At 40.1% G+C, this 26,905-nt stretch overlaps 3 protein-coding genes across 3 annotated transcripts in view; all 3 read left to right on the top strand.

Moving 5' to 3' along the window:
• The window catches only part of ldb1b (LIM-domain binding 1b), a 29,116-nt gene extending 23,339 nt beyond the window's left edge, over window positions 1-5,777 (top strand). Inside the window, exons 7-11 of the mRNA XM_079264775.1 lie at window positions 17-139; window positions 253-336; window positions 4,159-4,282; window positions 4,366-4,514; window positions 5,183-5,777. Coding sequence (XP_079120901.1) covers window positions 17-139; window positions 253-336; window positions 4,159-4,282; window positions 4,366-4,514; window positions 5,183-5,413 — 711 coding nt within the window. The 3' untranslated portion in view covers window positions 5,414-5,777. The remainder of the gene's footprint in view (window positions 1-16; window positions 140-252; window positions 337-4,158; window positions 4,283-4,365; window positions 4,515-5,182) is intronic.
• Window positions 5,778-11,517: 5,740 nt separating this feature from the next.
• On the top strand, window positions 11,518-20,753 carry LOC306774661 (spastin-like). The gene is made up of 17 exons (XM_079264804.1): window positions 11,518-11,942; window positions 12,091-12,174; window positions 13,350-13,433; window positions 13,557-13,643; window positions 14,694-14,851; window positions 14,933-15,054; window positions 15,499-15,592; window positions 16,519-16,593; window positions 17,995-18,066; window positions 18,147-18,222; window positions 18,289-18,380; window positions 18,454-18,533; window positions 18,657-18,699; window positions 18,767-18,846; window positions 19,019-19,089; window positions 20,329-20,369; window positions 20,455-20,753. Exons 1-17 carry the CDS (start codon window positions 11,600-11,602, stop codon window positions 20,578-20,580), a joined length of 1,728 nt encoding a protein of 575 aa, XP_079120930.1. The 5' UTR covers window positions 11,518-11,599; the 3' UTR covers window positions 20,581-20,753.
• A 4,290-nt stretch (window positions 20,754-25,043) lies between these two features.
• On the top strand, window positions 25,044-26,048 carry LOC306772924 (transmembrane protein 121-like; the record flags this gene model as incomplete). The annotated part of the gene is made up of 1 exon (XM_079262584.1): window positions 25,044-26,048. One exon carries the CDS (start codon window positions 25,044-25,046, stop codon window positions 26,046-26,048), a length of 1,005 nt encoding a protein of 334 aa, XP_079118710.1.
• Between the last annotated feature and the right edge of the window lie 857 nt (window positions 26,049-26,905).

The following is a 26,905-nucleotide window of genomic DNA, read 5'->3' as shown; positions in this document are numbered from 1 at the left end:
TGCTAAACCTTTCCAGGTGTGTGTAGAAGGGCGCTTGTACCTGGAGTTCATGTTTGATGACATGATGAGGATAAAGACATGGCACTTCAGCATCAGACAACACCGTGAACTCATCCCCCGCAGTATACTGGCCATGCATGTTAGTAATTTCCTTTTTCTTATGGATAATGTGCATTGTGCTTGGAATTGTTTAGTGTATTAATGGGCTTTGTGTCGTCGTTTTTTTTGCTTGTGTTTTTACTCATGTTCCAGGCTCAAGACCCACAGATGCTGGACCAGCTTTCTAAAAACATAACAAGATGTGGCCTGTCAAATTCCACCCTCAACTACCTCCGAGTGAGTTTATCACACATTTAACCTCTTAAATGATTCTGGTTATTTTGTTCGTGATCCTGTTATGAGGTTCTTATAGCTCCTGAAAAATCCCCTGATATCGTACATGCTGCCAGACTGTAGCTGTACTCGACTCATCCATACAAGACTTCGTGCTCAATAAATGCAACTCAGTTGAGAATCAAGACAGTTACAAAAATGATTTTGCATATGCTTCATTGATCCTTCTATGGATTGTGATAAAGCGCGACTAAATTTTAGATGTTTTTTTAAATTTTATTTTTAAGACTTTTTTTTTTTTTTTTTTTTTTTGCGAAGCTGTTAGAGCGCTTTTAAATATTAATTGCTATATGGAGCCGTTTTTGATATGTAGGCCATACAGGTTGGATTAGGGCCAGTTGGTCGGCAGTTAGTCCTGCTGGGAAGGGGGGGGTGGCGCCACAAGTCAGTTAAGTGCAGGAGATGCGTCAGGAAGGGCATCCGGCGTAAAACATGCGCCAACTAAAATGTGTGAATAAAGTTTCTGTACCGGATCGGTAGATGGGAGCAGGTGATTTGCTGTGGTGAGAGAGGGAAAAGGGAGGAGCAGGAGGAGGCGGCCATGCAGGTTGGACACAAGTTGTCACCAAAAGGTGCAGTAGGACCGGCCAGTTGTGGTAAAACTTGCCATTGTTATTGAAGTTAAAATGTTTTATTTCCTAAAACATAAAAGAAAGAGAACAGTTGAGAATGTTAAATTATGTCTTTACATTGTTGCTGAAATTCTCATCAGCCAGCCAGTTTGTTCACACTGGTGTCATTACCAGTTTACCCATCACTTTGTTTGTGGTAAGCAAGCGTTCCTGGTGTCCCTGATTAGACGCTCAGTGGCCTCAGAGTGTCATGCTCACATGTTATCTCTGTGTATTTGAAAGGCGTGAAGATTAGCAATAACAGTTTTGCTTAGTTTGGAAGTGTTCTGGTCTGGTGATAATACAGGACTCATTTTAGACTTTGTTCACACAGAGAGCACCTATTCAATGAAACCAGGTAAATAACATCACTCTTTAGTTTTTCAGTCAGATGACAAAGTGTGTGCCTGTAGAGGAAAGGGAACCTTACATGACTTCTGTTGTGACTCGATGCTGTATAGAAAACAGAACAAAATAAATTAACTTGACCTTCTAGTGGGGATGGTAGGTCTCGTTGAGTGCCCCGCCTGTATGGTAGCTGGGGAAACACGGGCCTGTGTATCTGTTGTAAACATGGCAGTGACAAAGATGTGAGGTATTCTAGCTATCTTTACCATTTGCAACTGGTTGGCAGCATTAAACAAAGCGAGTTATAAGTAAACACTGCGTACTTCCAACAGCATGAACTTCCCTCGAGAAATGGTACCTACCGGTAACTTTTTGTATAATCTTGTTCAACAGGTGATGTTAAATGGACTCTTTACTGACTTGTCATGGCCTCTTTATGTTTCTGTTTTGTTCATCTGTGACACACACCAGTAAATGCTGCTGCAGTTTGACTCAAATTGCAAAAGGAACAATCAGTTTTTAGGTTTTTCTTTCACAAAACATTTGATTAAGTCACTGTGTGGAAAAAATACAATGGCACCTAATAATAATAATATTTATTAAATTTATCAACAGGAACGGTACATAAAAGCAAAGTAACATAAACTATATGTGCATACATGACTTCTAGCTGTGACTCATTTGCTGATCATCTCCCTGATTTAAACTGACAAAAACTCATTGATGACATTGAAAACGGTCTCCAAAAACCATGGATTAGGAATGCAGCTACGAATGGCCTCTCAGAAGCAGCTTGTGTGCCATATACAATGCTGTGTGTTGTCTGACTGATAGCAGCAACATTTTTCTCTTGCCACAAGAACAAAGTGTTTTGTGGAAAAGTTTAGGTTTGCTGGAGGTCGGCACACAGAAAACACACACACACACACCGCTATGATGCTAGAATAAATGTATCTTTTATTATTATTATTATTCCCCGCACGCATAGCAAAATACATCAGTCCAGAGTTTAGCTTAAAGTGGAACTATTATGTGCATTTCAGCTTAATTTATTTTTATTTCTGAGACCAGAAGGGCTGGGATTGATCGAGTTATTGTCACAAATTGCTTTATTTACTTCAGACCGACCCTCTCCGTAAGCTGTCAGATCAGCCTGTGGGCAAAACGAGTGGATTGAGACTCTTATGCATTAAGCCCCGCCTCCCGCCACTGCACTACATCGGGAGCACGCATCGCACCTTCTTTCGCCGTCATTGTAACGTCTCATAAACAGAAGGATTAGGCTAATATGGACTCAATAAAAAAACAAAATACAATGTCAACACATAGCATACAGCCCTACATGTTGGAACCTGAATCAGACCCTGAAAACGAAGTGGAAAACGGCAACCCACAGCAACGAATGCAGCAGGATGTCTCTCTTTGGTAAACTCACCAGCCATCGTTGGAAATAACTTTATCCGACGTTTTCCACCCGCCTGATGTATTTGTACATGCCCTTGTTAACCAGTAGAAGGTAACCAATCACCGAACCTTATCCCCCGGGACGTCACAAGGATTTCGAAGTAGAAAAAACTCTCTAAAATGGCGCGTTTTTCGTCGCCATGGAAACCGAACGGAAAGAGTGCTGGAACTCAAACTCAAACATGCGTTTAGGTGATAAAAAAAACAGTGTCGTTCACATGTCTGATGATGATTCAACACTGTAACACTGTAGAAAGCTCAGAAAACTCGAAATACCATAATAGCACCCCTTTAAGCACGCGGTTACAATAGTGCAGTCTCTTACCGATGACACTTGGACTGGAGAACCGACAGTCCAACTCGGCTGGGCGTCCATACGTAACCCGCAGCTGACTCTGCTGGGGGGAGAAAACTTCTCCTTTTTAAACTCGGTTTGTGGGAGAAAGGAGAGCTTCTCAGGCAACAGCCGCTCAAAAAACATGCTCCTTTCCCATGCCGGTGAACAACCTGATACAACCGAATTCAGCGGCATGAGAAATCCAGCAGCTGACTCTTCCCAGTGTGTCACTAAGTACAAACATAAAACAAGGTGCATACACACACGAACATGCTTAAAATACAAGCAGCAGAATTCAGTCGAGTCAGGACACCAGTATTTCTAAGCATTTTCTTTACACAAAGTTATGCGATTTTTGTTCTCGTGGACATGATTGAGAACCTTTTGCAGCTTGTTGTCGATGCATCAGAAGAGCAGAACGTTTTTTGTTTTTTTTTGTCGCTTAGATAAGTGATATTTGATTAGTTGGACATTTGAGGTGGGTGTACTTCGCGTGGAAAAGCATGAAGTGGAAAGTTGTCGTCTCTGCATTTTTGCAGATGCGAGGTTCATCAGATAGTTTTAACAAACAGCTGATCGAGGTGGTTGGAAAGTACAGAAATATTAATATGGCATTTTATGACACGGACACCTCTGCTTACTGCCCCACTCTGCTGTAGATGAAGTTCTTTGAACAAAAACTGGAGCTGGTAACAAGCTTAAATGTTGTCAGATTGATTTAAAAAAAAAAAAAAAAAAAGAAGTTCTGGTCTTAGTTTATATGAATACAAGTGGCTCATGAATAACTGTCATTTTTGCAACTCATGGCGTTTCAAAGACATTCACACGTACTACCTCGTGTCCATGTGAAATTTGATTACAACATAAACTTCCTTGCATACCTCTGCTCGGTCATGTCAGCTTAATATAAAGAGTTTCAGTCCCATTTTTCTTTGTCATGTTGTTTGATAAGCAAGATTTTAACTGTCTTTCTAACCTGTTGCATTTTTCTGCTCCCTCCTCCAGCTGTGTGTGATTCTGGAGCCCATGCAGGAGCTGATGTCCAGACACAAGACATACAGCCTCAGCCCCAGAGACTGCCTCAAGACCTGTCTCTTCCAGAAATGGCAGAGGATGGTGGCACCACCTGGTAGGGGAACCAATATTCCTCTCACACACACCCATTTAACCATCCAGTTAACATGACTGGCTTTTTCTATCCCCTCTCTATAGCTGAGCCATCAAGACAGGCCCCTAATAAACGGCGGAAGCGTAAGATGTCAGGTGGCAGCACCATCAGCGCAGGAGGAGGAGCTAATAATAACAACAATAACAAAAAGAAGAGCCCTGGTAGTGGCTTCCCCCTGTCAAGCCAAGTTCCAGTGAGTATATCAGTGCCACCTAGTGTGGGTACTCTGCTAATACACCAGCACCCGATGCAACGCTGTTTGTTGATGAACTTCCTTCATTTCTAGAGGGAAGGTTGAATCTCCACAGCAACCAAAGCATCGGAGCTGAATTTATTTACAAGTAAATGATGATAAACCTGTTTTCATGTTTCTAGTTTAGTTGTAAATTTCCCCATGGGTTATGGGGACTTGTTATGACCAGTACTTGGTCATTTATTCTAAGGTTTTGCATGTGGGTATGCAAGAACCAGACAGTAGATAAAAAAAAAAACAACAACACAAGTTTGGATGATTTGGGCTTTAATCCAGCAAGATCTAAATGAGGCGATTTGCTCATATATTCAAACAGTGTGACATGAGTGATGCTCATAGATCTGAGTAACAAACTAGTTGAAGTAGTATTAGCTAAAGAGGTGCCAACTCCTTTTTTTTTTCTTCATATAAAAGACTTCACACACTTCAATGGCTCATCCTAATCATGCTGCGGAAAATACTTAGTTGATGTATAATCCAAGTTGCCAGAGGAAGGAGGGGTACATGGTGGTATTAGAAAAAACTACTTTGTAAACAGGAGAAAATGAAGACATCTGTACAAAGATAAGTCATGTGGTCTAATGGTTGCTGGTTTGTTGTCACCGCAGGATGTTATGGTGGTGGGAGAACCCACTCTGATGGGTGGGGAGTTTGGTGATGAGGATGAGCGTCTGATCACACGGTTGGAGAACACGCAGTTTGATGCAGCCAACGGCATTGATGACGAAGACAGCTTCAACAACTCTCCAGCGCTGGGTTCCAACTCGCCCTGGAACAACAAGGCCCCCTCCAGTCAGGAGAGCAAGAGCGACAACCCCACCTCACAGGCTTCACAGTAGAGCCCAGCGCCCCGCAAACCTCTACATAAACCCCTCTCAGCCACTCCTCAGCCCCCACCCCTACTACTGCAACCAGAACAGTCCACCATCTGGTCTACAAATGAACCACTGCTGTAGCGCTCAAATTCACTCTCACAAGTAGCCTGAGGGAGCTCAGCCTCTCCTCTGACTGAACCAGAGCAAGTTTCTTCCAGTGCTGTTTTTCCCAATATTTAGGCACTGTGTCCCAGCACTGTTGCTCTGTTCCTCAACTTGTACACAATCCCATCCCATCTGCTGTTGCTATTTTTTTTTTTTTTTTTGGACAGGGATTGGGTTGATATGACTGGGAAGTAGCAGGGATTTATTCTACAGAAGAAGTAAATACACTAACCCATCCATAATGAAGGGTCACATGTAGGAACAGTGGTGGGGGTGGTGGCAGCGGGGCTTCAGGATGGTGGCAAGTTGCTTAGGGACGACTTGTCCACCCATCTTCTCAACATGGCTCTCGATTAAGGTCTGCTCTGCTGACGCATAAGTCACATATGATGTTTGTCTATAGAATATATGTGTGTGCGTGAGTGAAATTTGTGTGGAGAGAAAAGGGAGTGTGAACTTAACTGTGGCTTTGCCAAAGCAGACGGATCGAAATTTAGAATCAGTCTGTAAAACCATTGAAATTAACATACTAGTAAGAAGGCTGTTGTGTGATGCTAGGGCAAAACTACAAACACACACATGTACATGCATACTTACATATATGTATAATCACACATGCATAACATTACAATTGAAGGATTTTAAATGCCCTGGTGTGCGAGCCATCTGTGATTGGACTACAGTGAATGCAGTCTTTCAAATGGAGAGCATTTACTACACTTACATGCACATACAGTTACACATTTTAAGAGTTTTTATACAGTATATATTTCCCTAGAATGTTTTTTAATTTGTATTAAACGCCTTCATTTCAATTGTTACTTTTTTATTTTCTACCAATACTGAAAAGCTACAGACCAAGGAGCAACGCAGGACTTTTATCCCTCCCCCTCTAAAATATATTGTTTTTATCTTTTATGTTTATAAAGAGAAATAATTTAGTGTGGATGTTTTTATTTGGTCTTCTTTTTTTTTCTTTTTTTTTCTTTTTTTTTTTGGAGAATTTTTGTGTATTTGTGCTTGTATATTTAAGGTAGTAGCAAAGTTCTGTCTGACTGTAATAAAATGTATTCTTAGATTTACCTAAAGCCATCCTGATCTAATGTAAAGAAACAAAAATAGGAAAAAGGAGAAAAAACCCTCATGAACCCCCTCTTTCCCTCATTCCTCTGACCTGCTGTCTTTCCTCCTTCCTCTTTTTTTAAAACTTGTGTAAATTAAAATTTAATCTCCTGGGGGTACAACGACACCATGGACAGATTTGTTCTGTTTTTATTTTATTTATGTTGGAAATTTCAGAAATTCATTCATGCATTTGATCTTTGTAGGACGTGATTTTTCGCTCAACATTCATCCCCATTTTCTGTATTTCATTTTGATGTCAAGTGAATGTGCTCAATTTTATTTAGTGACCATCATGTTTCACTTCTGGCTGAGAAACCTTTTATTTTTCTTTTTTCTGTCCAAGTTGTCTTTATTTCTTTTTTTTTTTTTTTTTTTTGTTAATGACTATCAGTCATACACCAGCTAACATTTAGTTCAATCTGCATCTTTGGTAGCAGTGCTGATTCTGTGAAGTGAGACACAGCTGAAGCTCTGTTATTTCTACTTTTCCATTTTGTTGCAGTTGATTCCTGCAGTGTTTATGATTAAGTCTGAATGGTGACTTGTACCTTCTCCAAACCCTGTAGAGAAATCATTGTTTGATATATTTTTGATTTGGTTAGTTTCTGCCCTTAATAATTAATGTATGGTACAATAAAAAGATGCATTTTCACTTTGAAGGATGATGTGTGGCGGCTGATTTAATAAATCCCATAAAGTTTACTTAAATAAGGATTCAGATCAATCTGAACTGAAACTTATGCAATGTGTGATGTATATATTGACCACAAAATGTCACTTTGTAAATATATTTCTAATGGGACAATTCACATTTTCACCTGATATTAACGACTCAATCCATACAAAGAAAACATGATAAATGAGTTTATGAAATGAATGTGTAGGAATTAAATGATAAAGGCAGGATAAAATTAAACATAGAAAAACAAGGAATGGAAAGCAATCTTTCCCATGTGAGAAAATATGTGATAAGAAGTGACAAAAACTTGCAGGTGGTCAGAGGAGTTACTGAGGTGTCTATGTGAAGTTGAAAGAAAACAAAAAAAAAGCCCAAAGACAGAGCAAACCCTGAAGAACGAGCCTCTTAAAACTAGTTTCAAATGCTATTTGTCTCCATTACATCTTCAGTTCAATTAATCAGACAAAAATATCTATTTTTCAGAGTTTCTAAATGATGGATGCAGAATAAACACATTTGAGATGCAGGTTAAATCCTGCTTTCCTTTGTCCTACTGCTCACCTGGACCTTTGACCTGCTACACATCATAAGAGACTTACCAGAGAGGGTTCCAGTTCCGGTACAAGACCTGTTTTGGTCAGTAAACAGGAAGGTCTAGAGTCCAAGCATGCTTCGTCTACAGCGGACCCGCCACTGTTCTTCCTCGATCCACTGGAACATGTCAGCATCCCTCAGGCCTGTGTTTCCCTCCAGGTCACACTGCTCGGCTTCACATGAGGCTGCAAGCTTCTCCAGGATCCACCTCAAACAGACTGAGAACAGCTTTTATCCTAGACATTCATCCTAGACATGTCGCCTCTTATATTTCTTACATGTAAGGGACAGAACGATATGCCATGAGGGACTCTGGTAAGGATCCTTTGCCTGCTATAGTTCTTACCGTTTGCTCTGTCTCTGTTAGTCTGTAGGAAATTGGGACCGGACATTACATGACTGAAGCCTCACTTGTGCAAACTTTCTGAACGGTTCAGCTGCGAACTGTGGTCTCCATTGTCTGAGCAAACTGCCTTTGGGATTCTGTGCCAAGCAAAGATGGATTTAAAGTGTTCAGTCGCAGCTTCAGACATTGTGTATGTTAGTTTAGCTACTTCAAAGTATCTTAATAAATAGTCAGCAATAACCAAATATATCCAGTTTTCAAATTGGTTCTTTCATCGCTGCAAATATCCCCGTTCTCCTCTCGCTTTGTTAGCTCTTTGTTGAGACCAGGCCACTACCAGACTATTTAGTCCTCTGGTGATTCCCTGATGAAATTTGGTCAGTATCTCCACTCTGAGTGATGGTGGGATTACTATTCTGCAGCCATAAAGTTGCAGACCACTTTGAAGTGTGACCTCAGCAGTGAAGGATAAATATGGCTGGCCTGCTTTCTCAATGGAGAATTTAGTCAAGACAGCCTTTTGTGCAGAACATCTTTAGCTGATGGACTATGGCATGTCTGTCCTGATTCGTCTGAATTTCTTTTAGCCTATTTTCAGTAGCTAGCAGGCATGTTATAACAGAGTTCACATACAGTTTGATTTGGTCCTCTGGGAGCCTTTCTGCCGTGTTGCTGACAGGGACTCTGGAGAGTACACCTGCAGTAGGGATGTCTTTGCCTGCCACAGGTGAAATTGTGTAGGAGAGCCTCATGCGCTCCATGCACAGCTACATAAATTAATCCAGGCCCTTTGTTCCCAGCCGGGGAATCAGAGGTTTGTGATCAGATTCAGTCTGGAAACGTTTCCCAATAGGGAACTCTGTGAATCTCTCACAGGCCCATGTTGTTGCCAGGGCCTCTGCAGTCTGGGCATGTCACGGTTCAGGTTCACTCAGCGCTCTTGAAGCAAATGCCACCGACAGTGTAGATGGCCTCCTGACATGGTGTTTCCTGACCAGGCTTTTCTGCATTTAGACACAGGTTTTTACGCATTATCTTTGTGTACTTGTGTTTGTACATGTGTGGATGTGTACGTATGTGCTGGAGTGGGAAAGTGGGGGTTGAAGAGGGGGTTGGGCTGTTTACATGTGTAAATCACTTTGTGCCATGATTTCATTGCATAAAAAGTGCTTTATAAAGTGTGATTTGATTTGATTTCCTCTGTCACATTGGATTTTACACAAATGTGCAGCCTGACCCGTTTAACAATGCCAAATAATGTACCTTTCAGTCACACTTGTTATAAGGCAGTATTTACTGCTCCAGTACGGTTAGAAAGTGATTAAACAAATGACTGATTGCATATTAAACACAGAAAAATAGTTCTTCTTGCTCAGATGTTTGAAGTCCTGTCTTCGTGGACCAAATACAAATTGCATCTGGCTTCAGTGTGGTCACTTGATCAACACTAATGTGAAAAAGAAAGATTAGATCACAGAAATAACATTAAATTGCATCACCTTATCTCCCCATGTCAGTATTGTCATGTTTCAATTTGATCAAAACCCCCCAAACAATTATCTAAGCATGTGTTGTTGCTGTTTTTGTTGTTGTTTGTTTGTTTATGTGATGAAATCCAGACAACTACACACTGATCAAGGAGTGCACGGCCCAACGTTAGGATAAAATTTCTGTCCGTGATAACTGCCTTGGCTTGACAATGGCTCCAGCAAAAAAATGCAGCCGTAATAGTACCTGAAGTGCAAGTGTAAGCAGGGGCAGACTGCCATTGTTTCCCCACCATACAGTCTATAGCAAGGGTGTCCAAAGTTGGTCCTCAAGGGCTGCTGTCCTTTTCGACGTCTCCCTGTTCTAACACACCTTTCTCACATTATATGGATCCCGCCGCAAATAAAGTTCTGCACAATGACTAATTAATTTGAGTCAGGTGTGTTGGAGCTCGGATGCTTAGATAACCTGCAGGATTGTGGCCCTTGAGGACCGGAGCTGGACATTCCTGGTCTATGGTCTCCACCCAGCACAGGGACCAGATCTCTGACACCTGTCTCCACCTCCACCTTACCACAGGAATCAGGAGCTGTCTTTGTCCATGCCGAGTGTAATATCTGACGTTGGGAACTAATAACAAACATAGAAACTCAAAACCATCTAACATTTGCCTTGAGAATAAAAACTGCATGAAATAAAATGTATTCTTTACTCCCAACATAAACGTTTGCCTGAAAATATTATTTCTAGATTAAATCAAATCAGTTCAAACTTTATCTATAAATTGTGTTTCCTGCCAAAGACAACACAAAGTGCTTTATATGATTAAAACAATTTATCCATCTTAAAATAAATCAAGTCTCCACACACTAAAGTAAACAACATTTAAACAGCAACTTAAGCAATTTAAAAACTCATCCTTATCTCTCACAAGCAGTCACGCATATATCCACATGTATACACACACATCCACATATATGCACATATATGCACAGAACAGCAGTCTATTGACAGCTGTTAAAATATCTCCTAAATACCCTGTTGGAGTGAGCTAAGAAATCTTACATAAATGCCCCTACATGTTCATTATTTATTAACACCATAGTTACAATATTCCATACACCTCTTACTCATAATATACATTTAAGTTTTACATTCATTTTCTGTTTGTCCATCCGCCCTTACAACTCCACTAGATCAGTAGGAGCACTTTCCCTTGTATCATAACCAGTTTGTCAGGAATGGGGTGTTTAACTATGTGAGGTAAATTGTGATGGATATCTTTCCCTTCAGGTGATCAACACAAGTGTTTCAGAAGTCTTGTCTTTCATTGGCACTGAAACAAACACGCAAGAAAAATGTTTACACTTTATGTATTGATATTGTTTTTTTTATGCTATACTATACTATACTATACTATACTATACTATAGGCCTATTACTATCCTCACAAAAACTTCAACTCCGTGTTTTTGGCAACGCCGTGCAATTAAAAACATCTTAGCTTCATTCCAGCCTCCTTAAAGGTAGACGGGAAAAATATCCATCGAAATTTATACCACATGTGATATAATCGATTATATCAATGATCACGTGGAATTTGAGGGATTATTAATGTAAATCAGGATCTATTGTGAAATGGTGTAAACATCACGACTCTTCGCAGTGTCTGCAGAGCCTGTTCGACCACTAGGCGGCAGTGTTTACTCATCTAGTTTAAAAAGGAGAAGAAGAAGCAGGAGGTCATCATTTGGCACCGACCTGCAGCAGCTCTGCGGACCGATCCGGACCGGCTTGTTGTGATATGGAAGCCGATGAGTCGCTGGGGGACCAGCGTCAGGAAGCGGACCGCTGGCTCCTCAGCTCCACCGGACGGACCCGATGACGGTTCAGTAACTGGGAGGCTGGGGACTGTGCTGGCCGCGTTCAGGTCCCCACTCTGGTCCGTGTTGTCACCGCTCTTGTGGCTCTTCGCTTGGCTCTGGACCTGCATCCTGATCACTGTCCGAGCTGCATCCCGAGTCACCGACCTGCCCCACGCCATGAAGCGGCGGGACGGCAGCGGGTGTCTGGAGAGAGGCGGCCGGGTCCAGAGCCACCACCGGCGGGCCTTCGAGTTCATGTCCGCTGCACTGAGGATCGACGAAGATGAGAAAGGTAGCTTACACATCATCATCATCATCATTGTATTTCAGTGTTGAGTTCGTCAGGAGGTGAGAGAAGAAAGCGGGGGCCCAGGTGATCTGGAGCCACTGCAGGTGCGGAAACAGATGCTGTTCTCACATCCAACACCTGCTTCTGTCAGGGGACAAGCTGCAGGCCGTCAGGTGGTACCACAGGGGGATCACCGAGCTGGAGAAAGGGGTCTCTGTCCAAGTGTCGGGAAGTGGTGAGTCCACACTATATACAGTCTATGGTCCAAACACAGTCGGACCATGATATTACGTCTTTTTCAGGGTAGAGTAAGAGCATTACACACTAAACTTTAAAAATAATAAAAAACATAATGAGACACATTTAAAGTTAACTATGAATTTTTTTAAGCCGTAAGATTCTTTAAAAATTTGGATAAGAGGTGTAAAAGTGCACAAAAATACAACCCATCCAGGGGCAGATGTAGGAAAATATTTAAAGGATTGAGGGGGTGGTTAGGGTTTTTCAGGGGTTGCAACACATTGCAAAGGTCTGTCTGCATATGTAGACCTGGGGTCTCCAACTCCGGTCCTCATGAGCTACCATCCTGCAGGTTTTAGTGTTTTCCTGCTGTGACACACCTCACCCAAATCAATGGCTCATTAACAGGCAGGTGCATAAGATGACAAGTTGTTGGAAAATCTTTCCATTTGAATCAAGTGTGTTTCTAACAGGGAAACACCAAAATCTGCAAGGTGGTAGTTCTCGAGGATCAGAATAGGAGACCCCTGGTATAGAGACGCAGACATATAAAGATTTTATCATAGTTTGATAACAAAACAGTTGACAGAAAATGTAATTTACTTCCCACATTAGCACTGTGGTATGAAGTACATGATGATGTGTTGTATTAGATGTTTACAGAGAAATGATTACTTCCAGAAACCTGATTTTGATGGCCATGTAAATGGGCTCAGTGTTTTATAAAAAAAAAAAAGTTATCTGAGAATGTCTTCAATATTCAAGAAGAATCTGTGTTGCATATATCAGTAGCAATAAATCAATATCAAAAAAGGTAATTAGTGATGATACGAGGATTTGCTCTTGAAGTACAGTATGACTTCAAAGGTACATTGCACACTATTCAGAAGTGTTTATTAAATCTATGATTTCACTGTGAAATCATAAACATTCACATCTTAAGAATTATACTTTGCCAATTATGTATAACATGTAGGTACTTGCAAGGGATTTATTTTTCTGGTCCAGTCCACACAACATCTGCTACCAATTGATTAAACCAGCATTTGTGCTAACCATGATTTAAAAAATAGAAGATAATGAAGTTTTATTGTGCATTACCATTTTTATTTAAATGAATAAACCATGATATTATTATTATTATTATTATTATTATTATTATTATTTCAGGTGAGGCTTTTGATCGGGACAGACGACTGCAGAAGAAGATGACGGCCAACCTGATCATGGCCAAAGACCGACTGCAGAGTCTGGGTAATCTTACTGACTCCAGACTTGGTCTTCATGGTTTCGTCTTGCAGATCTTTCATTGTCCCATATGTCTCTTGAGATGAAGACACTCATTCTTTGTTTTGTTCTCTGTGATTATTGTTTTAGTTCAGGTTCTGTCAGAGTCTGGAGGACAGATAGACATCTACACTGCAGGGACAAACCAGACTCGTCCACCTGCTGCTCCACGCTTAGGTACTATACTCTACACCAAGAGGTGTCCAAAGTTGGTTCTTAAGTGCTGCTGTCCAGCAGGTTTTTGACGCATCCCTGTTCCAACACACCTGGCTAACATTAAATGGACCCAACAACCTATGTTTTGCAAAATGATGGATTATTTGGATCAGGTGTGTTAGGCAGGGATGCTTGGAACATATGTAGGAATGTGGCCCTCGAGGACCGGAGTTGGACACTCCTGCTGCATACTATATAGTCTAAACCATAGACTGTATATAAAAAGATGGAAAGAGCCTCCATGATGTCACACATAAGTTTCTGAAGAGCTGAACTGAAGCTCGGTGGGCGGTTCCTACCATCGCCATCTTGACAGGGGCAAGCGTGTCGTCTTGCCTGGAAAATACAAATATGGGCAAAAAGGTAGAGCTGAGAGGGGGGCTGTGAGCGTCATGGTGGATGATTGACATTGAGCGAACTCCGAGCTTTCTGTAGCTAAGAGCTTACTGAGCTAACCTTGAGATAACAGGAGCTAACCAGCTAACGGAGGTAAGCGGGCTAAAGCTAGGTCACGTTGTTAACCGGCTAAAAACCATGGTGGTTCTACGTTCTTCTTACTTGAAGTGTACCTGCCCATAAAAGGATATGCCCCTTAATATGCCAAATTTCGAGATTAAATTACTTTTAAACGGGTGAGTTAGAAAAAAAATTAACTCCCCCCACAGTTGTCATGAAGGTAAACCTGAGCTATAAAACCAAAAATGGATTTTTGAATCAGGCTGTAAACATGTTTATTTCTGCTGTGAAGTTGGTCTTTTTAACATGGGAGTCTATGGGGATCCACTCTGTTTTGCCTCCAGCCCCTAGTGGATGAAGGGGGAACTGCAGTTTTATGCACTTCTGCATAGGCTTCACTTTTAACTGCCGAAGGTTGCCGCTTGGTCTAAACACATAAGATGGGATGCTTCAAGAGAAAAAAAACCCCAACATAATGATGTCAAACTATACTTTTTAAAGAAAAAAAAAAAGTCTCCATGTTGATGTGTTGTAATGTCTTTGTGTGGTCAACAGGAGGCGACGTTCCCAGAAGGAAGGATGTTGTTAATCCGCTTCCATCCAGCCGACCGAAGCAGCGCCTTAAGATTCCTCGTGCTTCTTCCTCCTCCTCGCCTTCCTTGGCAGGCGTCCATCGCCCCTCCAACCTGCGCCCTCCCAGCAGCAACATGAGGGTGTGTCTTCAGCCTCCCTCCCTGCATGTCCAGGTGTGTCTCTGTCTCATTGTATTTCATCGTGTCTCCTTCCTCCCGCAGGGCCGAGCAAGCCGCCACGGCAGGAATGCGTCTGTGTCTCTGAAAGACAGGAAAGATGGGAAACACCTGAGGAACGTGGACGAGAAGCTCAGCGAGCTCATCCTCAACGAGATCCTGGACAGGTGAGGAAATGACACTTCCTGTCTGAGAGGCACGGGAAGCAAACTGGCAACCCCAGCATCTGTAACTTAACAAGAGTTTACATCATATCAGCTGAGAGGTCATCGATCAGTTATTGATCTGTTGATAATTGATATATAGTTTATTAATTGGTTAAATATATTTATTGATATGATTACTGATCAGCAATTGATTAGTTGTGATATGTCATTAATCAATCATTGACTGGTTACTGATAAGTTATTTGCACTTATTAATTGGTCATTGGTTATTGTTAGTAATCAATCGGTCATTTTGTTAATTTGGTAATGATTTATTATGTGCAATTATTTGATGGATCATTGATCAATCTTTGGTTATTTGTTGATAACCATGCATTGATTGGTTGGTTATTGAACAGTTGTATTTATTGATTATCATTGATTATTGATCGTTTGACTTGCCAGCAACTCTCCGGTGAGGTTCGAGGATATTGCAGGTCAGGAACTGGCAAAGCAGGCGCTGCAGGAGATCATTATTCTACCGGCTCTTAGACCCGAGGTGAATTCAAGAACTTTCTCTAAAATCAGTGTTTCTGGTGTAAAATTTGTTTGTGTGTACATATATATATATATATATATATATATATAAATATATATATATATGTATGTATGTATGTATGTATGTATGTATATGTGTATATATATATAAATATATATGTATGTAAGTATGTATATGTATATGTGTGTATATATATATATATATATATATATATATATATATATATATATATATATATATATATATATATATATATATATATAAAAATGTATTTATTTATTTATATATATATATATATATATATATATATATATATATATATAAAATGTATTTATTTATTTATATATATATATATATATATATATATATATATATATATATATATATATAAAATGTATTTATATATTTATTTATTTTTTTTATATATATATATATATATATATCTATATATATATATATATATATATATATATATATATATATATATATATATATATATATATATATATATATATAAACACACATGCTTTAATCCACGTAGTGTCACAGAACAACCACACGATGGCAGTAAAGTAACAGCTTCTTCTAACACATCAAAATACACCATAGTCCTCCCCCTTCACTTTTGTTACTTCCTTAAACTCAAAACCATCTAACATTTAACTTAAGAATAAAAACAACATGAAATAAAATTTATTTACTCTTTTCTCCAAACATCAACGTTTGCCTGAAAATATTATTTCTAGATCAAATAGGTTTAAACTTTATCTATAAAATGTGTTTTCCTGCCAAAGGCAACACAAAGTGCTATATATGATAAAAACTATATATCTATATTAATATAAAACATGTCTCCACATAAGCAGCTTTTAAAAAGCAACATAAGCAAGTTAAAAACTCATGTTTTTAATGTTTCTCTCTTTTAGCTCTTCACAGGTCTGCGGACACCCGCTCGAGGACTTCTTCTGTTCGGTCCGCCTGGCAATGGCAAGACAATGCTGGTAAGGCTCTGTTGGTTTTCATTCCACCTGGAAACCTGTGAAAGCATGTTGGATTTTGTTTCTGAGGTCCTGCAGACAGTGAAGGCAGCACATCAGGGAAGAGAAGGCTGCATTCCATTTCTATGTGTGTGCAATAGTGATATATAAATGTGTGTGTGTGTGTGTATGTATGTATTTATTGCTGTAACTTCATCTCACGTCCATGGTGTGTCATGTTGGATATATTATTTGGGAAATGATAAAACATCCATTCAAGGTTTGAAAAATCATTTCTCATTAACTCATTAAGTATTTATTCAGCTCTTAAATTTGTGAAATCGCGTTGGAATGGAGGAGTAGGAGGAGACGAGTAATAACTCACGTTTTCTTTATGTCAAACCTTCCATCGAAGAGGTTCACTACACTCTGAGTCAATCACCATGGTAACAGACTCAGGGTAAGCCTTACCTTGCTTTCTGGAACAGAAAATCCAGAGCTTCCCTATTCTATTCTATTCTATTCTGTTCTATTCTATTCTATTCTATTCTATTCTATTCTATTCTACAGTCATTTATCAGACACTTTTATCCAAAGCGACTTACATACCCCGATTGGCATTTCGGGGGGCAACTTGGGGTTCAGTGCCTGGAGCAGGCCCCTGATCAATACTGGATTGCCACTGATATTGATATTTACAGTACAAACCTTTCAGCTACTAATCAATCATCCAATCAGTCAGCTGATACTTCTGACAGTTTACATTTACTGTGCAAAATAAGATGAAATAGAAATGAACTTTCAAAAAGACATTATTCACAAAATGTTCTCACATACTGTAAGTAAGTAACACTTCAGGCCGCACTCATACAAGTAAGTAACGTTAATATCCTGAGCTTTAGCGGCTAACGCTAGGACCATGGACACCGCCATGTTCAACAAACAATGTTGTTATGTCAACGTGTTTACACAGACATACATACATACATGCATGCATAATGATCTTTCAAACATGATATTAAAGAAGTTCAATTCGACACATCATATCAAGTTATTACAGGAGTCTGATTTTTTCCAGATATCTGATTTTGATGATCATGTAAACAAACTCGGTGTTTTATGAAAAAATCAAATTATCTGAGAATATCTTTAATATTCTAGAATAATTGTTGTTTCATAAATATATGCAAATGAATAAATATGGAATTGATTTCGGAAATTTGTGGCGATACCCAACCTTAGCGCTTGTTTTAGCTTTGTGTGTCTCTGTGGGATACAGGCCGGTTGAGGGTTGAGCTGAGGGAGAGAGCTGTCAGTGCAGAATAAACGGAAAAAAATCTTGATTTTCCAAGAAACAAACAATTAACTTTGAGGTCCTGTTCATCTCGGCTGTTGTCAGTTCTGTACTGATGCCTCTCTCGGCAGGCCAAAGCTGTGGCAGCAGAGTCCAACGCCACCTTCTTCAACATCAGCGCCGCCAGCTTGACGTCTAAATATGTGAGTCAGATCTGCCTCTTTGGCATCAGACTTTCTGTAATGAGAAGGATTTCTGCTCTGATGCCATGCTTGATGTGCAGGTGGGGGAAGGGGAGAAATTGGTCCGAGCCCTGTTCTCCGTGGCCAGAGAACTGCAACCCTCCATCATTTTTATCGGTAAGGCTGCATCTTTAGTTAGTGGTAGTGAGTACTGATCCTGCTGACACTGATGGTGTGTTTCAGATGAGATAGACAGCCTTCTTTGTGAACGGAGGGAGGGTGAGCATGACGCCAGCCGGCGCCTAAAGACAGAATTCCTCATCGAGTTTGACGGGGTGAAGTTTTAACAGCACACAGACGTTAACTGAACAAGTTTCTGGCAAATACTGAAGTTTAAACTCCTTCCAGGTTCAGTCAGGAGCGGATGAGCAGGTTTTGGTGATGGGAGCCACCAATCGGCCTCAGGAGCTGGACGAGGCTGTTCTCAGGTTAGACCACTGACCCTGACACACATGTAAAACTTCAGCCTGGACTTGGTTGATGCTTTTTGTTTATAAAGCTGGTCATTTAACCAGACTTTTCCCCCACTTTGTTCCCCTCTTTCCCTGCAGGCGCTTTGCTAAACGTGTGTATGTGGCTCTGCCAGGTGAACAGGTGGGTTCAACCTCCATGAAACGGCTTCAGGTTTGCTGGAGCGATTTGACGCTGCTTCTGTTTTCAGACCCGCTTTGAGCTGCTGAAGAGCCTGCTGGGTGAACATGGTGACCCGTTGACTCTCAGAGAGCTGAGCCAGCTGGCCAGGTGGACATTTATCCATAGTCTGGACGGAAATGAAGGAGCAGGGCTGGTTGAACAAGTTGAGACTGAGACACCTGCCTCTATTTGTCCAACAAGTCCTGCTCTTTCAGTTCTATTCCTCAGTAACATTTCTGAAGGTTGTTGCCATGACTAAGCATTTTCTCTGATTGTTTAGACTAACAGAAGGTTACTCTGGAAGCGATCTCACCTCATTGGCTAAAGATGCTTCCCTGGGACCAATCAGAGGTGAGATTCACTTCAGATTTCAGCATACAATTATGCCTTTTAGATGTTTTAATGTGAAAAATGATCAGATTTATCGATCCGTGTCTTTCTTCTACGTTTGTTATGTCTGTGCTTATGGTTACGCGTTTAGATGTCTGTTCACATGTTTTCAACACCGATTCCAATGAAGCTGGGATGTTGTGCTAAATGTAAATTCAACTCAGTATTGTTTAAAAAGGATTTGCAAATCATTGTATTCTGTTTTTATTTACATTTTGCACGACTTCACTGGAACTGGGACAAAATATTCAACATTCAAACGGATAAACTTAGTTTTATTTTGCAAATATTTGCTCATTTTAAATTAATTTCCTGCAAGATCCCAAGTTCATTGAAACCAAGGTTCTACATTGCTACATACTTGTGTGTCTATTCATTCTCATGTCTACATTTTACAAGTTTGTATTTGTGTGAACGCGCAGTTTTCAGGCTTTGTATCAATGCAACCAGACCTGTAGTGTTATTCACATCATAAATAACACGTCAAACACGATGTGCGTTTACACGCATCATGTATGAACGTATTGATGCGTGCGTACCATTGAGATGCAATCAGAAATGTGACTTTCCAAAAACAGTAGAAGCAGAAACGGTGATTTCTGTTGTAAACATTATTTTGTCTGTGAATTTTCACTGTCTTAAAGATTTCAGTTTTTCCTCAATCATTTCATTTCAAAAAAAGAAAAAAACTCAAGCGATGTATTTGTATCAGATACTGATCAGATACTGTTCTTGTCCACCATATCTTCCATTAGACCTGATGGTCCTGCAGGGCCACTGACTTGTTTTAGATGTTTTCCTGCTCCACTTCATTCAGATCAAATGGATACAACAGTTTGTTGTCTAGTTCAGCTCAAAAATCTGGTCGGGGTGTTGGGTCGGGTGTGTTGAAGCAGGAAACCTTTTTTTTTTTTAAACTTTTATACAAACTATTGAGTAGAACATAGAATAAACCTTCAACAAACAACAAAACAGTGTCTGGATATATAACTAAATAAGTAAGTTCCTGAAGTCAATGAAAAGATTACTGTTTGCAGAAGCAACTACTAGAAGAAACTCATCTCTTTTTATTTTCAGTCTTTTTATGGTTTTTCTTTTATAACTGTTTTCCATCATTATTGTTGTAAAATGTTCCTGACTGCCTTGAAAGGCTCTCCTCCTCCTCCTTCTCTTCAATTATTTTTTCTCTGTTTATGGCAGAACTGCGACCGGACCAGGTGAGGAACGTTGAGGCCAGTGAAGTGAGTTCAGTTTAAAGTTAAATGAAGAAATGATAATAGATGATGGAAGATTTAAATTGTAAATGATTTTCTTTTTTATTTAAAGGTCCGAAATGTTAGTTTCCTGGACTTTGTGGAGTCTCTGAAGAAGATCAAAAGGAGCGTCAGTCCTCAAACGTTGGACTTTTATGTCCGCTGGAACAAAGACTTTGGAGACACAACGGCTCTATGAAACTCTCGCTCACTGGATTCAACAAAGTAAAAAGAATTTTTTTAAAAAATTTTTATTTGGACTCTTCCTGAAGATACTTTCAAACAAATTTTTGTTTTAACTGAAGCATTGTAGCAGTAAGAAGAAAATAAAAACTTCATGATTAAACATACTTTGGATATTAAACTGTGATCTACAAGATGATGTTTCTGAGTGAATTATGCTGGAATTTTTATATTTTACCTGTTCATAAGTAAAATTATATGAAATTAGATTAAACCATCAAAGGATGTAACTCAGTTTATTTCCCAAGAACTCTTCAAAACCTGGATTTAAGAAGCTAGAGATGGAAACACCTCCCCTTGTGGTCGGACCACCGCTTTAACTCCTGAACCACAGTCCTGATGTTTGCTGAAGTCCTGATGTTGTTAACAATGTTGTTAGAACTGTCACAGGATCAAGTCCTTCAGTTCAGAGGTTTACTGTCCTGATCCAGAGTTTTTAATAATGGTGAACAGTTCTAAAATTGCATCTGAAAATTTTAGAAAGTCAAGTTAAATTCACCTGTGAAGGCTCCTGTACATTTTAGATTCATTCTGACATCACTTAATATGCCAAATATCGCAATAACCTTTTGTTGGTAGTGTGCGTGAGTACAGTGTATTTGCCATCCAAATATTTGAACACTTTCCCATTGATTGTAATTTGAAAGTGGGGGACAAATGACAGTTTAATAGACATTTCACCATTCAGTCATTTAGAGCACGTCAGTCATTTTTAAAATTTTTTTCAGTCTTTGTAATGAGACCATAATGTGTCTGCAGCTAATGTAGAGGCCAAGCATTTAAGGCAGAAATCTCAGAGTTTGGAATTCACAAACATTCATCCACAACCAGACCAAGCGAGAGAAAAATGCCATAGGCCTCAGAAGGTTAACCAACATTTAATGAGTGCTAGTACATTTTTAAGAAGGCATTTATACTAAATAAATTGCCCTTGTCCTTGCTCCTTTATTATATGAAAACAGATGAGCCACAGCCCCGTCTCCTCTGAACTTTTTACCTCCTTGTCCCAGTAAAGAAAGTCAGCAATTGTGTTCAGGGACATGCCATCATTACGTTTATCTTCTTTTATAATTCCAAAAACATATAATGAAACATTGTTTACCAGGAATTAAAAACGTTATTTTGTTCTACCTAATGATCACTATGAAATAAAAACAACGGCCTGTGATTATTTGTACTGGATACTGGAGATTTGATTGGAAACACTGAGTAGCCCACCTGTGTTTAAGTGACAGTCAATATTAAAATAGTCAGTCTAGATGTGCACGTTGAGATTAAGTTATTAAAAACATCCATATAACTTATTATTCATACCAGTTTATTTGAAGAGCTTGAATATAAATTTCACTTTCTTTAATGTTGAGTATAAAAATTCCAATCTTGGAATTTTACAATAAAACAGATGAGGAATATAACCATTCGATTTATCTGATTTTATTGGAGTTATGCAGGTACGCATGAGCCAGTTAAATGGCAAAAGCCTGAGATGAGTGTTGGCTGCTGAAGTTTGGGTGTTTTTACAAGCAACTTGCCGCTTATAAGCTGTAATTTCCTGAACATCTTTTCTCTGTGCTTTGAATTTAGCTTCAAAAGGAGTCCAGAGATTCACTAAACAATAAACTGTAAAGTTCAGATATTAGGCAGTTTCTTTCACAATAATTTAGAATAAAATCAGGAACCAGAGCGGCTGGAAGGGGAGTACATTTCAGTGTAGTCCAGTCAAAGTCTATACCTCATCCTGTCTGAGATGCTGGGATTTTTAGAGAACAGCAAACCTCAAAGAGCTGAAACAACAGAATTCTTCATTCCAAAATGTCTGGTCTGTCATGATGTCCATGATGGGGTTGGTAGGTCTGAATTATAAGAACCAGATTATGTTGTTCAGAAGAATGTAAGTGGAGTTTCTTTCTACTATGATTGTAATGTGGTGCTGTGACACTCAGATAAATCATGTGACACACTGAACATTCTTGTAAAGCTTTTTATTGTTTAGAAATAAAAGAATAAAATACATTTAAAAAATCATCACATCTTTTTGAGCAAAACTTGTTTGTGTATTACTAGCAACATGTGAACCATCAGCTTCCCTCATGCATCATTAGTCTCCAGGCCTTCAGTTCTGGTCTGGATCCAGGTTTCCAGTTGTGTCTCAGCTCGCCTGGCCTGACCCAAGCAGCATCAGCAGAGCGTCTGATCTGAGCTTAAACTCTTCACTGTAAATGGGCTAATGTGATTCGCTGCTGGGCATTTCTGCAGAACCGTCTCATAACTTTTTAATGAACTCTTCCCATAAAAAGCTTGGCCCAGTTAACAGCTGGGTCAGTAAGATCAGAGCCAATGGTTCAGTTCTGTAATTATGACGATGATAAAGGATTACATAGGTCACCTGGAACACATCGGACCAGTCATCAGTAGTTTGAGTGAACCCAGTCAGTACTGCTGAACCCAACCAAACCTTACAGATGCTAGTTTTATTGCTGCAGAATACTGGTGTCAGATCCACGTCTGATCTGACACCAGATTGCTAACATCTCATCACCACCAGGTCTTCCCTTTTACTGGTGCTCGATAATTTCATGCTTGGTTGATATAAAACATCTAATCATATGCATTATTAGTTGCTGGTTTACATCATGCTGGTGTCACTGACTGGTTTTAATGTCTTTGTGTTGGAAATTCAAGAAAATTCTTTTATATAAATTTGTATTTTTCAATACTTGGTACTGAACTATGTACTATTACAAGTCAATTACTAGGTTATTATAGGGTAATTACATAGTCATTACTTGCGCGACGCCATCATGTTACCACACTATTACCATACTATTACCAAGCTAGAACTAAAGTCCTACAGAAAATCCTTAATTATCTTTGCCACAAGCTCAATATATGTAATGTTTTGTAGGGACACTATGCAAGGTGCTGTTTGGGGACCCAATATTAAAACTCAGTTCTGAAAAAGTAAAAAGTTATTTAGATATTAATAAGTTTATACATACTAACCACATTGGCCACCAATCGATGTGTGAAAACTGTCTCATGCACTCTATACCACTGTTTTACAATCTGAGCCACGACTTCTGTCATTGTCATCTGTAAATATGGTCGTACCACCAGAGGAGATGGAATAATGTGGTCATTCAGTATATTCACGTTGTTGACTAACCTCATGCTTTAGACACATGCTGGACCTGAACCTGAAACCCACATCATAGACTGCCCTCCACAGGATTGTACAGTAGAGACATGATAGGTGAATCATTTGATCTGCCGTTCCTCTTTACACCGATGCTCACATCACTCTGGAACAGGGTTACTCTGAACTCATCACATCACATAATCTTCTTCCATTGCTCCAGACTGAAAGATAATTGCCAATATAGCAATTATTCAAATAGATTCTACCTATTTGTTTAGTTAAATCCAGGTTAAATCCAGGTTCTTTGGCTAGACTGACACACACACACACACACATACACACAACCACACAAACTATATATACACATCTATGTACTCCTGTATCAGATTTGGAAGTGTGTGACCACATTAAACTGGATTAATCATGAATGGATGCAAAGAGAGGACAACCTGATTATTGAACTCCAGGACTCTTAGCCAGATCACTGGGTAAGATTATAGGTTTGACAACAGGTTGTAGAGGACAGAGATGAGTCTTTCCTTGGATCAGTTTAAACAAATGACTGTTTCCATTGTTGAGTCTGCACACATTGGTTGGTTTAAAATGTTTGTCAGATGATGCATGTTTGAGTCTGATCAGTCACAGAAAAGTAGAAATCTGACATCAACCGCTTCAGTTGTGTAAAAGCAGAAATAAGGTCATGCTGAAACTGGGATGTAGGGAGGAGACTCCGACTGAGCGGAAAGGGTTCAGAAATGAGCAGAGAGATGAGAGCATGTTTCTGCAGACTCCTGATGGGATTCCTGCAAACTAGGATGCTACGCATGATCTGGACTGGACTCTAAGTCCTCCTGCATGTATCTGGATATTCTGTTCAACTATAAAAAGCGTGTTCTGAAGAAGTTCAGCAGTCTGAAGGCACAGATGAGAGTCGAATGTTTTATTTAATCATCTCTGCTGGTGTTGGAAATCACAGAACCAGAACCTGAAGCTTAAACTTGAAGGTAAATCCGCTGCAGATCACAGACTCACTGATACATGACATTTTCTTTAGTGGTGTTAGAGTGGAAAAAAATCATGAAATGACCATAACACAGAACTCAACGCAGGAAACTGATGTCTAAATATCTGCGGGAAAATACAAACTTGACCAGCGGCAGTGATCTTGAAAGGTTGGAGCTCTGGAAGATTCTTTGAAAACTCGACCATCCCTGTGAAGACAACATGAGCAGCATCTAGTGGCAACTAGAGGAAGTGCAGGCTATTTGGTCTAACCAGCAATGGTAACTCCTTCACGAAAGGTTAACAAGCCCTATGCCGGCCTAACGGCAACCCTCATCATGACCAGCCTGGCTCTGCTGGATGCGTATCTGATAGGACAAAATCCTGATACTGGGAGGACAGCTGTATGCATTGCTGTCCTGGCAAGTGACGCTTGTTTCCTCATAGTATTGCGATATGTGGCCATCTGGGCTGGGTCAGAGGTGCACACTGCCAAGCGAAGTTATGCCATGATTCTATGGTTCTCCTATATCTTTGTCCTGGAAATTAAGGTCTACTTTGTTTACCAGTGCTACAAGTCTCAGGATGTGACCTTAGAGCCAGAGATGATGGACTCTGGTGTGTCCAGGAGGGGTCTTACCTTGCTGCTGTCCATCTGCATGCCCACCGTCTTCCTAACACTGGCAGCTGTAGATCATCTGGAATATTTACGTCCCCGTAAGAAAAAAGAGGCAATCCGAACCCGCTTGGTCTGGGTGGTGCTGGACCTACTGGACATTGTAGATGTTCAGGCTAACTTGTGGGAGCTTCACAGGAAGGGGCTTCCCCTGTGGGTGGAGGGGCTGATGTTCTTCTACTGTTACATCCTCCTCTTAGTGCTGCCCTGTGTTTCCCTCAGTGAGCTCAGTATGCAGGGGGTGAACATCACCCCCCATAAAATGATGCTCTACCCCATCCTCAGCCTCGTCACCATCAATGTCATCACTCTTCTGATCCGGGGAGGAAACCTACTGGTTTACAGCGATGCCCGAGTGTCAGGAGTCATGATGGGGAAGAATGTGATTGCGGTGGTGGTGAAGAGCTGCAGCCTAGTGCAATACAGGAAACAGCAGCTGGATTCTCCTCCACCAGACCGAACCAAGGAAACACCACAGAGCTCTCTGGATGTTCCTGTATCCAAGTCTCAGCCTCCGGTGCTGCCCACAGTAGTGATCCAGGACTTCACCACCATACCTGAGGAGGAGGAAGAGGAGGTGGAGGAAGAAAGTGAACAAACAAACTAGAAAGTGAACAAACCATGAGATAAAGGCAGCACTCAAATGTTAATCTAAACCCAACTTTCATGGTTCAACAGATTGTTCTGGTTTGGAATATGTGCCTGTTTCTGTTTGTTTTGGGTCACATTGAAATGAAATCCTGCTCTTACTGAGATTTTGCCGCTCAAATGAAATATCCATGCTGGAGGGTCTGATGAAGATACAAGTTTTGTCAAGAGGGCTATTAATGCAGCCTACTTGTACTTGAATAAATTAGTTAAGACGAAACACTGCTCTTTTTCCACCATCAGAGAACACTCCAGGATTCTGGATCAGGAATTAGAGCAGAGGTGCCCAAAGTTGTTCCTTGAGGGCTGCTGTCCTGCAGGTTTTCTATATATCTTTGCCCCAACACACAGGGGCCAACCTCTGTGTAGATCCAGCAGCCCATTAAGTTCTGCACAATGACTGATTAGTTTGAGACAGGTGTGTTGGAGCAGGGATGTATGGTAAACCTACAGGATTGTGAGCTGGACTCCCCAGGATTAGAAATATGAAGGTTTTTTTTTTTCATTCATGGGAAGCTGATCGTTATTTTTTATTTTTATTTTTTTTGTTGTTGTTGTTGTTGCAGTGCCCGAAATAGCCACATGATGGCAGCACTTTTGTAGATATTTTGCCACTGGATGCATTCATTTTTTTAATTCATTCATTCAACTCCAAACACGTTTTTTCATCTGTAAAACATCTGATGAAAGAGGTGAAATCTCCGTTTCAGCATTTAACCTTTAAGGTATGTTTATTTCCTCAGATTAAAGATTTATCTTGTCATTTCTAGTAAGAACCTCCAGGTTCAGATGTTTTAAAGGTAACTGGTTATTTAA

The sequence above is a fragment of the Telmatherina bonti genome (assembly GCF_933228915.1).
Source record: "Telmatherina bonti genome assembly, chromosome: 3".
NCBI lineage: Eukaryota > Metazoa > Chordata > Actinopteri > Atheriniformes > Telmatherinidae > Telmatherina > Telmatherina bonti.
Note: the sequence above shows the minus strand (reverse complement) of the source record. Positions and strands in the feature narration are given on the sequence as shown.